Source organism: Bufo gargarizans, chromosome 2 (genome assembly GCF_014858855.1).
Source record: "Bufo gargarizans isolate SCDJY-AF-19 chromosome 2, ASM1485885v1, whole genome shotgun sequence".
Classification (NCBI taxonomy): Eukaryota; Metazoa; Chordata; class Amphibia; order Anura; family Bufonidae; genus Bufo; species Bufo gargarizans.
The window spans coordinates 66,768,861-66,782,855 of NC_058081.1; the positions used below are offsets into that span (position 1 = coordinate 66,768,861).

The 13,995-nt window shown below is 44.8% G+C and overlaps 1 protein-coding gene across 8 annotated transcripts in view; it reads right to left on the bottom strand.

The window, feature by feature from the left end:
- ADGRL1 (adhesion G protein-coupled receptor L1) overlaps positions 1-13,995 on the bottom strand; it is a 356,531-nt gene that overhangs the window by 117,804 nt on the left and 224,732 nt on the right. For all 8 annotated transcript variants that reach the window (XM_044279114.1, XM_044279111.1, XM_044279116.1 and 5 more), the window contains one exon: positions 1,103-1,316. In XM_044279114.1, the coding sequence (XP_044135049.1) occupies positions 1,103-1,316 (214 nt within the window). The remainder of the gene's footprint in view (positions 1-1,102; positions 1,317-13,995) is intronic.

Here is a 13,995-nt window from a genome sequence, read left to right on the forward strand (position 1 = left end):
TTAGCCTACAGAAGTCTATAGGAGAAGACATATGCCTGCTTTTTCCGTGTCTGGGAGGACTCTCCATTTTCCCTGACTCTTTTTGATGTTCCAGGAGACTAGGCAAGCATGGTTAAGCTGAAGGAGCATATCCACTTTAATTATGCGTCATTGAATCACCTTGTTTTGTCAAGTTGTGCGCAGTGGTATTTGCCTGGTGGATTAAAGTTAATGGGGCCGGAGGCCATTCAAGCAGCGTCTGGCAATGCCAGATCCAGAGACCTCCAGCAGACTGCTCCCTGTTGGATCTCTGAGTGCTACTTTGAAACTTTGTAAGCTGAGGGAGAACCATTGCTCTCCTAGATTCCTGCACAACAAACGCTGTGATACAGTACATTTCATTTTTTTCCAGATTGGGGCATTGCTAGGCAGATTTCTCAATAATGCCTATAGAATACTGACTGACAACTTCTCTGGGAGCCGTTATGTCGCCCACAATGGTTGTTGTCACCCATCTTTCTCGGAACCATATAATTTATTTGACAGCAGATGAAGACTCCTGATCCGTTATTTACTGCTGATTTTATATTGTAGAGAAAAATGCTCATGACTACACCCCCCAGCGCTGAGTAGGACTCTAGACTTACCATAAAGGAGCAACAGTCAGCAGCGAGACAATGATACGGGGCTGCAGATTGCATCAAGTTACATGCTTATTGTAGGGATTTCAAGCAATTTTCAAGTAACTGCACACACAAGCCTTTTGCATGGAATTATCCACCTATGTAAATTATACATCAGCAATTGTATTGTTCACATGGAACAGTGCCCTTCAAGGTGACACATGGCAGACTGCTATTATAACATGGAGGCACGCTTGTTATCAAGGCAATTTATGTAGAAAACACAATATACCCTGTAAGATAATAGGCAAAGGCAAATAGACAATATATCTAATAACCAGGGAAAGCTACTGTACTATTAAAGCAGGTGACATAGGGACACAGTGTATATGTGTAGAGTAGACTGAATGGAATCTGCATCATGCCACTCATATAGAGTAGCCATCTACTGTAGTTCTCTCTATGTCCAGACATATTGGAGGCGTTGTTACAACACCGACCTCTGCGACATGATCTTGAACGCGTCTGGCAGGTAACACTGCACATTCTCCATCTGGAAGGGGTCAGCGTCGCAGATCTTGTCGTCTGTCCGTCCATAGTTTGCATTTTCCACCATGATGACATCACTTCCTGGGCACCGTAGCTCAATGGGGTATCCTTCGCATGCCAGCTCTCGACGCATCAGTCCAAATGGAAGAGCTGCTCGACTCAAGCCTGGCAGAGAAATTAAAGCAAGTTAGTGATAGTGATAGTAATGCTGTACTGGGTTATTAGAGCACCTAATAATATAACATATTACATTTGGAGCAGGTATTACAGGTGTGTAGGGGTATATTTGCTAAGCAATAGCCCTAAAAATTTAGTTTTACCTTTCAATATATTTTTTTTCTGCCTAGGTAAGCAACCTTATAGTGTACTTCCAGTAAAAAAAATCTAAACTTCATGGTGCTATTAGATTCCTATATACAGAATCTTTCTGCAGCCTTTCCCTTCAAAGTTCAGCCATGTCTGCTTCAGACCTTTCCTTCTTCCTGACACATGAACATAAAGTTGTTGTCCTTATCTGCTATGTTACAGGTACAGAGGAGCTGCAGCCCAATCACTGACCTTTGCTTCTAAAATGCTACTAGCTCACATTGAACTTTACCCTCTCTCAGTTCATTCCTTCATACTAATTGAATCAGTGCAGAGGCTGCTGTAATCACAGAACTTCATTAACCATCAAGTTACATCTACAGACACAGACAGCTTATATTGTTTAATACAGTTATATTGGTTAATACACTTTCGCACAGCAAGGAGACAGCAAAGATCTTCATTAATTTGTTTCCTTCTACTTTTCCCTATATTGAAATAAAAAGAATGTGCAGACTGCATGGGCATGTAGTGTAAAATAGCATACAGCATATGTTTATTTTTTTTTATTGTAGTTCGAAATCTTGGTGTATATTAAGTAAAACACTGGAGGCATGCTTTACATGCAGTGATCTTGTACTAATCCTGGATCGCAGCTTATATTGTAGTCCAAAATCTTATTCAAAGTTCTGCTGGTTACTGGAAAAAGTTTTTCTTAAGGCTACTGTACATTACTTGGTGTAGAGATAATACTTAAAATGTGAGTCATCAAACAAGTCAGCAAGGAATGCTTAAAGATTTCAGCTGTGAAGCTTGCAGAATTGTAAATGCAGCTCTGGACTAAATACAAACTGTAATTTAGGATTAAAAAGTAATATAATGTTTTTACCTAACACTAAAGATCAAATGTAACGTCAGAAAGTCCTCTAATGCAAAGGCCAGAAACCAAGGAAGCACCAGGCAGCTATAGAAAAATGTAGAGCTGGACCACTGGGTTTTCTGAAAGACATTCTGATAGGTCAGAATCCTAGATTCTGGTTACTCAGCACATGGCGGTACAGTTGTGGACTACTGGGTGGAATTTTTATACTCATTTTGGTGTATTATTGCTATTGTATCCTGCAGTAGGATAGAGATATTAGTAAGTGGGGTCATTAATAATGCAGGGAATAATCATTCCCAGTGCCTCAGGTAGTATCCAGTCAGCATGACATGAAGAGTGTTTACATCTTATTGCTCAGTAGACGAGGCTGGTTATTAGCATTTAGGTCCGATATGCTGCTTGTGGCACAAAACAGAATGTCTTAGACAGAGTGCAGAGATCTCAACATCTGCTCATCATCTCCACCCTCCACTGACATAAGTCAGTACTGTACCCTCTATAGATGGCCCCATGTCAAGACACCAGCGACTCACTCATGTCACAAGTGGGAACACTACGGGTACGAATGTAATCTTATCAAGTCTTAAGTCAATATACACAAGTACATAGTGTCCTACATCTCATATCTATCTATCTATCTATCTATCTATCTATCTATCTATCTATCTATCTCATATCTATCTATCTATCTATCTATCTATCTATCTATCTGTGCTCCACAGTGTCCTACATCTCATACCTATCTGTCTTCCTAAAATAAATCTATCTATCTACATCGGTAAACTGAACTATCTATCTATCCATCCAACCATCCATCTAATATCTATCTATCTAGAATCCTTGTACAGACGAATTTACAATTATATTATACATAATGAACTGCATCAAGATAAAGCGCCCAAAAAATCAATACACAAAGAAATGTCCTCAAACCAGTTGATAGCGTTCGGCCATGGTTGTGTTCATATTGAACATTTGGTGTATGAGCTGTAGACGTGCTGAGTACTGACATAGAGAGACGTGATTAATAACGTTCTAGTATTATCTGAGTTGATGGATGTTCTTTAAATGTAGGAGATCCATTGCTTCATCGCTCCTCAAGGTTTATCCAATTCCAGGTCCATCTCATTTGATTTGTATGACATGTTTAGATTGGGTATTCATGATAACTTTCGAGATGCTTCGAGAGATGCTTGAAGACTAAAGCTGTGTATAGCAGATGGCTAAGTGAAATAATACTACTAATAATTAAAATAATCGGTTGATCATGGACATTTGCCTTTACAGCTGGTGGCAAATTTTACATGCACAGGGGAACCACCCCGAACAGAATAATAGGGGTTGTCCAGTTTGGAAATATGGCCTCATCCAGAAGGGGCCCCTGTTCACTGGAAAGAGTGGCTCCTGCTTTTGAAGATTTGGCCCAAACCTGTGTTATGAGTTTATTTTATTTGTATAGGCCACCAGCTTTATCTGCTGGATCTGTAGTCAACAGTGGGTCCTCATTTAGAGTGGGATCTGTTCAGAGAGGACAACTTTTTTAATATCGGGTACATGTGCCTGATCATACGCTATGTACAGGTCATTTGACCACCATCATGTGTAGTCCATAAACACATGATACATGACCGAATTATGGACTGTACCATTCAACTGTGCAAAGAGAGGGCTTTAATGTACTAGTATAAGAGAGGTATGTGAACAGAATTGTATACTCACATACATTAGAAGACTGGATATATCTAGGACAGATGCCTGCAACGGGTTTTGAGTTCCTTTATATTAGACACTGCTTCCTTCTCCCCTGTGCTGCTGAGGGAACACGGAGAGCACTTTCAGCAGCGCGATCCTTGTTCCCGATTAGTTAGGCTACTTTCACACTTGCGCTTGATCGGATCCGTTCTGAACGGATCCGATCATATTAATGCAGACGGAGGCTCCGTTCAGTACGGATCCGTCTGCATTAATAACTTAGAAAAAATTCTAAGTGTGAAAGCAGCCTGAGCGGATCCGTTCAGACTTTCAATGTAAAGTCAATGGGGGACGGATCCGCTTGAAGATTGAGCCATAGGGTGACATCTTCAAGCGGATCCGTTCCCATTGACTTACATTGTAAGTCTGAACGGATCCGCTCGCCTCCGCACGGCCAGGCGGACAGCTGAACGCTGCAAGCAGCGTTCAGCTGTCCGCCTGTCCGTGCGGAGGCGAGCGGAGCGGAGGCTGAACGCCGCCAGACTGATGCAGTCTGAGCGGATCCGCTCCATTCAGACTGCATCAGGGCTGGACGGAGGCGTTTGGGTCCGCTCGTGAGCTCCTTCAAACGGAGCTCACGAACGGAAACCCGAACGCTAGTGTGAAAGTAGCCTTATCGGCTCCCTTATCAGTTCTCTGCATTGCTGGTCCTATCTACAGACAGCTTGACTAGATATAGCAAGTCCTAGCAACTGATAGAGGAATTATGACTGGTCAAGGTTTTATAACTCGAGGTGCTTGGAGGACCCTTTAGGACCATTTGGAATCCATGGTGTGATCTAGGGCTATGAAAGAACCTCTGTTTTAGTAGACTTCTACTACATATGGCTAGGTCATCATAGACATGAAGACACTTTGGTTTCTACCTGCTTTCATATAATGGATGATACTAGATGGATAACCGGTTATTTGGAGGCCACATTGGATTTTATTTAGCCAGACGCTCTTAACCATCTATTATGACGGCAGTTGGACATGTCGTATTCTCTGTCACAATAATTACTGTTGTACCTATGGCCAAATGGGTTTTAGTGATATTATTTCCTGCAGCTATTACTACTTGGAAGTAAATATTTCATTTACACTGGGTAATTTTCCATAGTTTTGATGCTTTGTATGTGTTTTTTTAAGTGTATATGCGGCGGCACACTCTATTATATTTTTTCATGGTCCATTTGAGATGACACTTTGAGCAGCATGTGTATGTTTCCAAAAGCGAAAAGCCTCCTCAAAAGTACATCCTGTTATCGCGTCCCATCAGGTTAAAAACAGACATCTAATTACAAGCATTTTTGTTTGTCTCCTTGTATGACCCTTCTTTATTGTATTCCCATTAAAAGGAGGACATTTTCTTTAAACATCACAAGGTAAAATCTCCATTTATATGTGAATACAATGTCCTACAATTCACTGATAATCTAAGTTAAAAGGGTTGTCCATTTTGCTGGGACCTCCAGTATTGATGAAGTAAATGTTCAATTTGCCTGCAGCTCCTCCACAGGGGAAATGAAGCATTACACAGTTCTTATTTAAATCAACAGACAGTCCATGAAATGCATAGGTCATTGGGCAAACTGGGAACTTGGAAAAAAGTAGCCCATGTTGTATATGGGTCAAAAACTTAGAGAAGGCAGGGCAACACAAGTAGGCAAGGACAACAGAAATAGACAGGGCCTGCAATACAGTAGTGCAGCACAACATACTGCCCCAGCAGAACCAAATACCACAATACAACACATAATACTGCCATAATACCACAGTGCAGCACAAAATACTGCCACTTCTGCACAGTATGAAACTGTATCATCGTCCTGAGGATGGCAACACAGTGGAATTCATGGGGACTCTCTGCTGGCCAGGTGCCTAAGTGCCCGATGCTCCTACATTAATTAATGCTGAGAACATCAGATCTTTGCATAACTGGCTTGGGTGGCCCCCTGGGCATCAACCCACTGGGAAATTTATCTGTAGGGTCTATGGCCAGTCCACCCCTGCTTGTCCTCTACCACTCTGGCTTATAAAGCTGAGTTCTGAACTAGTGATGTCCCGAACTATTCGCCGGCGAATAGTTCCCGGCGAACATAGCTTGTTCGCGTTCGCCGCTGCGGGCGAACATATGCGATGTTCGGTGCGCCCCCTATACATCATCATTGAGTAAACTTTGACCCTGTACCTCACAGTCAGCAGACACATTTCAGCCAATCAGCAGCAGACCCTTCCTCCCAGACCCTCCCACCTCCAGGACAGCATCCATTTTAGATTCATTCGGAATCTGCATTCACAGAGAGAGGAGGGAGAGTACTGCTGCTGCTGCTGCTGCTGCTGCTGATTCAATAGGGAAAGCGTTAGCTAGGGCATTGTTCTGTGTCCACAGACTCATCTGCTGTAAGGACAGCATCCAGACAGCACCCCAAAAAGCCCTTTTCAGGACTGGTACATCAGTCTGCTTTTTTTTTCTTCATATATATATATATGTATATTGCAGTTGCCTGGCTGCCCGTGTGTGAGAGGCTGCAGGCTCAGTCATAGACAGCACTGTGTGCACAGTGCACACCATTCATACAGGGTGTGACAGAAGATACCTTGCAGATTAAAAAAAATTCTATTTAATATTTTTCTGTGATCTAATCACATTTGCAAGCCCGTGTGTGTCAGGCGCCCACACATACTGTATTGTGTCCACTGGCTAGTGGCTGGCTCGGCCTGCACTCATACCGTTACAGGGTGTCATTCAGTCAAATACCTTGCAGAAAAAAAAATTCTATTTAAAATTTAACTGTGATCTAATCACATTAGCAAGCCCGTGTGTGTCAGGCCCCCACACATACTGTATTGTGTCCACTGGCTAGTGGCTGGTTCGGCCTGCACTCATACCATTACAGGGTGTCATTCGCCAAATACCTTTCAGAAAAAAAAATTATATTTAAAATTTAACTGTGATCTAATCACATTAGCAAGCCCGTGTGTGTCCGGCCCCCACACATATTCTATTGTGTCCACTGGCTAGTGGCTGGTTCGGCCTGCACTCATACCATTACAGGGTGTCATTCGCCCAAATACCTTTCAGAAAAAAAAATTATATTTAAAATTGAACTGTGATCTAATCACATTTGCAAGCCTGTGTGTGTCAGTCAGGCCCACACAGACTGTACTGTGCCCACTGCCCACCACTTATATAAAGTGGCACAGTACCTTGCACGCATAGTAACACTTATCTAATAAAAAATGACAAGCAGAGGCAGGCCACGCCGCAGGGGCTGTCGTGTTCGTGGTGCTGTGATTTCCACTGGCCCTGGAATAATGCCCAGTGTTCAGAGGCCATGTACCCTGAACCCAAAAAATTCTGAGAAAATAGTTGACTAGCTTACACAGGACACCCAATCTTCAACAGCTTCCGCTAAGAACCTTGACGCACCATCCTCCTCCAGCTCAGCTTTGGTCACCACTCTCCCGCCCGCCGCCACCACTACCACCACTACCACCACTACCACCACAGCCACCACAGCCGCTTCACTTGATCCCTCAGAGGAGTTATTTACACATCAGTTGGATGAAATTAGTGATGGGCAACCATTATTGCCAGGGGATGTAGATAACAGGGATATGTCTCAGTCAGGCAGCATTACACACATGGACGTACAGTGTGATGATGATGTTGTACCCGCTGCTGCTTCCTTTGCTGAGGTGTCAGATACAAGTGAAGCGGTTGATGATGACGATGTGTACGTGGATGCCACGTGGGTGCCTTCTCGAAGAGAAGAAGAAGAGGGGGAAAGTTCACATGGGGAGACAGAGAGAAGGAGGAGACGAGTTGGAAGCAGGGGGAGGTCGTCGCAAGGAGCTAGTGGCACAGTCAGACAGCATGTATCGGCACCCGGGGTCAGCCAGACAGCACGCCAATCAACGCATGCTGTTGCCAGCACCAGAATGCCGTCATTGCAAAGCTCAGCAGTGTGGCATTTTTTTTGTGTGTCTGCCTCTGACAACAGCGATGCCATTTGCAACCTGTGCCAAAAGAAACTGAGTCGTGGGAAATCCAACACCCACCTAGGTACAACTGCTTTGAGAAGGCACATGATTGCACATCACAAACGCCTATGGGATCAACACATGATGACGAGTAGAAGCAGCACACAAGCTCAAAGCCACCATCCTCCTCCTGGTCCAGCATCTTCAGCCACGTCAACCACTGCTGTGCTCCTTGCCCCCTCTCAACCACCCGCCACTCCGCCTCTCACCTTGAGCAGTTCCATCTCATCTGCCCACAGTCAGGTGTCTGTTAAGGAAAAGTTTGAGCGTAAGAAGCCAATGTCACAGAGTCACCCCCTTGCCCGGCGTCTGACAGCTGGCTTGAAGGAACTCTTAGCCCGCCAGCTTTTACCATACCAGCTGGTGGAGTCTGAGGCCTTCAAAAATTTGTCGCTATTGGAACACCACAGTGGAAGGTACCCGGACTAAATTTTTTTTCTAATAAGGCAATCCCAAACCTCTACTCGGTGATTGAAAAGGAAGTCATATCATCTCTGGCATACAGTGTTGGGGCAATGGTCCATCTGACCACTGATACCTGGTCTGTAAAGCACGGTCAGGGCAGATACATCACCTACACTGCGCATTGGGTCAACCTGCTGACGGCTGCCAAGCATGGAATGCGTGGCTCTGCAGCAGAGTTGGTGACACCGCCACGACTTGCAGGCAGGCCTACTGCCACCTCCTCTACTCCTCCTACTCCATCCTCTTCCATAACCTCCTCGGCTGAGTCCTCTTCTGCTGCGGCGTCTGGCTGCACATCAACTGAACCCCCCCAGGGGCTATTCCACATCCCGGATACGACAATGTCACGCTGTCTTGGGGTTGACTTGCCTGAAAGCAGAGAGCCACACCGGACCAGCACTCCTGTCCGCCCTGAACGCACAGGTGGATCAGTGGCTGACCCCGCACCAACTGGAGATCGGCAAAGTGGTGTGTGACAATGGAAGCAATTTGTTGGCGGCATTGAATTTGGGCAAGTTGTCACATGTGCCGTGCATGGCACATGTGTTGAATCTCATCGTACAACGCTTTGTGTCTAAGTACCCAGGCTTACAGGACGTCCTCAAGCAGGCCAGGAAGGTGTGTGGCCATTTCAGGCGTTCCTACACGGCCATGGCGCACTTTGCAGACATTCAGCGCTGAAACAACATGCCAGTGAGGCGCTTGATTTGCGACAGCCCGACACGTTGGAATTCAACACTCCTAATGTTCGACCGCCTGCTCCAACAAGAAAAAGCCGTCAACGAGTATTTGTATGACCGGGGTGCTAGGACAGCCTCTGCGGAGCTGGGATATTTTTTTTTACATTACTGGACGCTCATGCGCAATGCCTGTAGGCTCATGCGTCCTTTTGAGGACAAACCTAGTCAGTCGCACCGAAGGCACCATCAGCGACCTCATCCCATTTGCTTTCTTCCTGGAGCGTGCCCTGCGAAGAGTGCTGTATCAGGCTGTAGATGAGCGGGAAGAGGAAGAGGAAGAGTTGTGGTCACCATCACCACCAGAAACAGCCTTGTCATCATCGCTTGCCGGACCTGCGGCAACGCTGCAAGAGGAGTATGAGGAAGAGGAGTCAGAGGAGGAATGTGGCTTTGAGGAGGAGGAAGACCAACCACAGCAGGCATCCCAGGGTGCTCGTTGTTGTCACCTATATGGGACACGTGGTGTTGTACGTGGCTGGGGGGAAGAACAGAACGTCAATGACATCAGTGAGGTCATGAGTAGGAACGGGAAATGAGTAGCTCGGCATCCAACCTTGTGCAAATAGGGTCTTTCATGCTGTCATGTCTGTTGAGGGACCCTCGTATAAAAAGGATGAAGGAGAACTACCTGTACTGGGTGACCACGCTACTAGACCCCCGGTATAAGCCGAAAGTTGCGGAAATGTTACCAAATTACCGGAAGTCAGAAAGGATGCAGCAGTTCAAAACCAAACTAAAAAATATGCTTTACACAGCTTATAAGGGGGATGTCACAGCACAACGGGAATCTAACTGGGGAAGAGGTCAAAGTAATCCTCTTCCTACCACGACCACGGCGGCAAGTTTAGGACGCTTTACAGATGTGTTGTTGATGGACATGCGGAGCTTTTTCAGTCCTACACATCGCCACAGCCCTTTGGGATCCAGCCTTAGAGAACGACTCGCCTTAACTGCAGATATCAACACCGAGGAGCGATGAACCCCTTGACTACTGGGTGTGCAGGCTTGACCTGTGGCCTGAGCTATCCCAGTTTGCGATAGAACTTCTGGCCTGCCCTTCTTCAAGTGTCCTGTCAGAAAGGACCTTCAGTGCAGCAGGAGGCATTGTCACTGACAAAAGAAGTCGCCTCGGTCAAAAAAGTGTGGATTACCTCACCTTCATTAAGATGAATGAGGCATGGATCCCGAAGGGACTGACAGTAGGGGATAAGTTTAACAAAATGCCTGATGACATGCCTTGGCCTCAAAATGGTCCCCACGCTGCTGTATTTAATGTCTGCCTACCGGATGACTTTCGTGAATTCTCCGCCACCAACTAGGGTTCAAGCTGCAATGTTTTAGTCACCTTTCTGCCTTGAAAACATCAATTTTTCTGGCCGCTGCTACAACAGCGGCTGCAACAATAACACTATTTTTCAGGCATGTGTACATGCCTAATTTTTCTGGCCTCTGGTGCTGCACTGTGGCTGCAAAAACAAAACAAAAAAAAGGCACATACAAGTGTCAATTCCCCTTTCGTGATCGTTACCTTGTTGTGGTGAAGGGGCTTGCGTATCACAATGAAGCGATCATCACCTCTATGAGTGTGTTGGCAATGTTGCCACACCCCAGATGATAAGGCCGTTGCTTCATTATGATCAGACCAAAAGCGATCGGGACGGCTGGATGTTTTTTCATAGAAAAAACTAAAAAAAATGTATTTATCTTTTTTTTAAGTTGTATGGGTGGGTTTTTAATACATAAAATAAAAAAATCATAATAAAGTCTCTTAATAGTTTATTAGAAATAATGCAGACAATGTAAAAAGTCCGCAACAATTCCAATACAAATCAAGTACAAAGCTCAGAACAAAATTATTCCAGGATGTCGTAATGGTTTGTTAATTCGACAATGGTTAATCAATTCAACACACGTCCCCGGATAGGGGACGTAACAGGGATTAAACTGATAGGAATAGGACTAGTTAAGACACCACTCATATAGGGTGTCACAGCACATTGCTCCGTGCACACGCAGTGCCCCAACTTGGGAGTAAGAGGACCGACCAAGCTGCTTTTTCCATCTCCCGGTTCCTAAAATCAATTCAGTTTGGTGTATCAGAGTTTGGTCTGTCACTGTGAAGGCAGTCGAAGGTACCCGTCAGTCGCAGTGACCGTGGCGTGGATTGAAACAAAGGGGAGGGAGCCAGCAATTTTTTAACCATCTCCCCGTTCGAAAAATCTATTTAATAAATGGACCCCAGATTGGGGACGTAACAGGGATTAAACTGATGAGAAGAGAGAACTACAGGAAATAATACTCATATCGGGTGGGACAGTAAATTGCACGGCGCAGACGCAGTGACCGTGGCGTGGATTCAAACAAAGGGGAGGGAGCCAGCAATTTTTTAACCATCTCCCCGTTCGAAAAATCTATTTAATAAATGGACCCCAGATTGGGGACGTAACAGGGATTAAACTGATGAGAAGAGAGAACTATAGAAAATAGCACTCATATCGGGTGGGACAGTAAATTGCACAGCGCAGACGCAGTGACCGTGGATTCAAACAAAGGGGAGGGAGCCAGCGTTTTTTTAACCATCTCCCCGTTAGAAAAATCTATTCAATTCACCTTTCGGGGACCCTTGGTGTTGTACGTGGCTGGGTGGAGGAAGAAACCTTCAATGACATTAACGGGACATGGCTAGCTTGGTATCCAACCTTGTGCAAATGGGAAGTTTGCGGTTGGGCAAATGGACTGTTTGCGGTGCATTAAAAGGGGAGTTTGGTCTGTCAATGTCTGTGAAGCGGGCGTAACCCTTACACTACCTGATCGATACAACATCATACCTGATCGTATACACACACTGGATGTTTTAAACCACGTTGTTAAAAAAAAAAATGGATTGTTAGGTGATTTATGCCCTTTATGGATTAAAATCCAACTCTGCGTCAACTGTGTAATTTTCCATGGGAATTTTGCCATGGATCCCCCTCCGGCATGCCACAGTCCAGGTGTTAGTCCCCTTGAAACAACTTTTCCATCACTATTGTGGCCAGAAAGAGTCCCTGTGGGTTTTAAAATTCGCCTGCCTATTGAAGTCAATGGCGGTTCGCCCGTTCGCGAACATTTGCGAAAATTCGCGGAACATTTTATGTTCGCGATATCTCTATTCTGAACTGGAGACCCCCTTTATTCATTTACTAACAGTATATTTTACAAGGGTTTTCTAAACCAGACAATCCCCTGAAGATGACTTACTATGTCCTTACTGAACTGAAAACGTCTGCATACTTTTACAGCTGGCTCTTCACAGGTTCTGGCACTTTTTTATTTACCTCTAGTGCCTCCCATTCCCTTGCAGTTGGTGCCTTCTGTTCAGTCTCTGATGTTAGTAAAAGTCAGGTAGGTGGTCTTTACTACTCAAAGTCAATGGAACATCACCTCAGCCACTGACATTGAGTGTTAGAGACCATCCACCACTGACTGCAACACAATCTGTTTGTTACCTAATGAACTGACAACCAACAGGACTGACTCCATGTTTATTAGGATGCTTGGGCTAGTTGTTAGTCAATATGGATCCTGGCCATTCGCCACACTTGGTTTCACAAGCATAGATCATATTTTCCCTGATTGCCGGAAACCTCCCAAACTCTATTGAGCCCTGACATCTCCGAACATTTTCATGGCACTGATTCTAACACGAGCAGCCACAGTTCAGTGGTTGCTGGGGTTTACAGCTTACCTACATCTCCGATGAGTCATTTTTTTCCAAAAGTTGTGGCATAATCAGATGATACGAGCGATGGTGTTCATATGGAAAAGAACAGAAGCAGATAAAACTGAAAGCGTACTTGAGTTTTCCAAAAAATTCTACATATAAGCTGCACAGCTAGATGCATTTCATTTAGAAGTAGGGGATGTCTCCCTTCTATCAGCACTGTACTACTGTGACATTATTTCCCTTGCTTCCCACTATGTGTCCATCTTCAGAGCTCACAGAACAGATAAGGAGGGATAAATCACACTTACAGAAAGGAAGGAGGCTCCTGTGATGTGCAGAAGCAGTGTAGAAGCAGTTCTCTTATCAGGGTCACCAGCTAGCTCTGACATGTCCATATTTCATTTTGCCTGTCTCCTGTGTCGCTGGGATGGATCTTGCCTGACAAAAGGCATTGGACTGCAAATGAGGTAGAAGTTAGACTCCTTGTGGCCATGACTTTACTTTTTTTTTTCCGGCTTTTTTTTTTTTAATTAAGTGATTTAGAAAGTTGCTAGTTACACGATTCTCTATTAAATGAAATTAAATTGTGTGAAAGTACAGGGACTCTTGAAGCTCAGATAGGCTGCACTACTGAGATATTTTGATGACATCATCTCTCCTGGTGGATTCCCTCATGATTATAGCAGGCTATAGGAGAAAAGCTAGGACGGGAGCCTTAGTGCTGGAACTGAATAGGTGAGTGGCCGTTAAACATTTTCCCAGCCCTAGTAAAATTAGATTTGAAGATCGTCCCGACTGCCTGGATTCCCACCAGTCCTTAGAATGAAGTGACTGCAGCCCGTTCCCCCTGCACAGCTGCAGTCCCAGCACCCACTGTGCAGAGAACTGCAGCATATACCCCTTCACTTGAATGGAGCTGCATTACAGAGAAAAACTACAAAGGTGCCATAGTGATAAACAGCA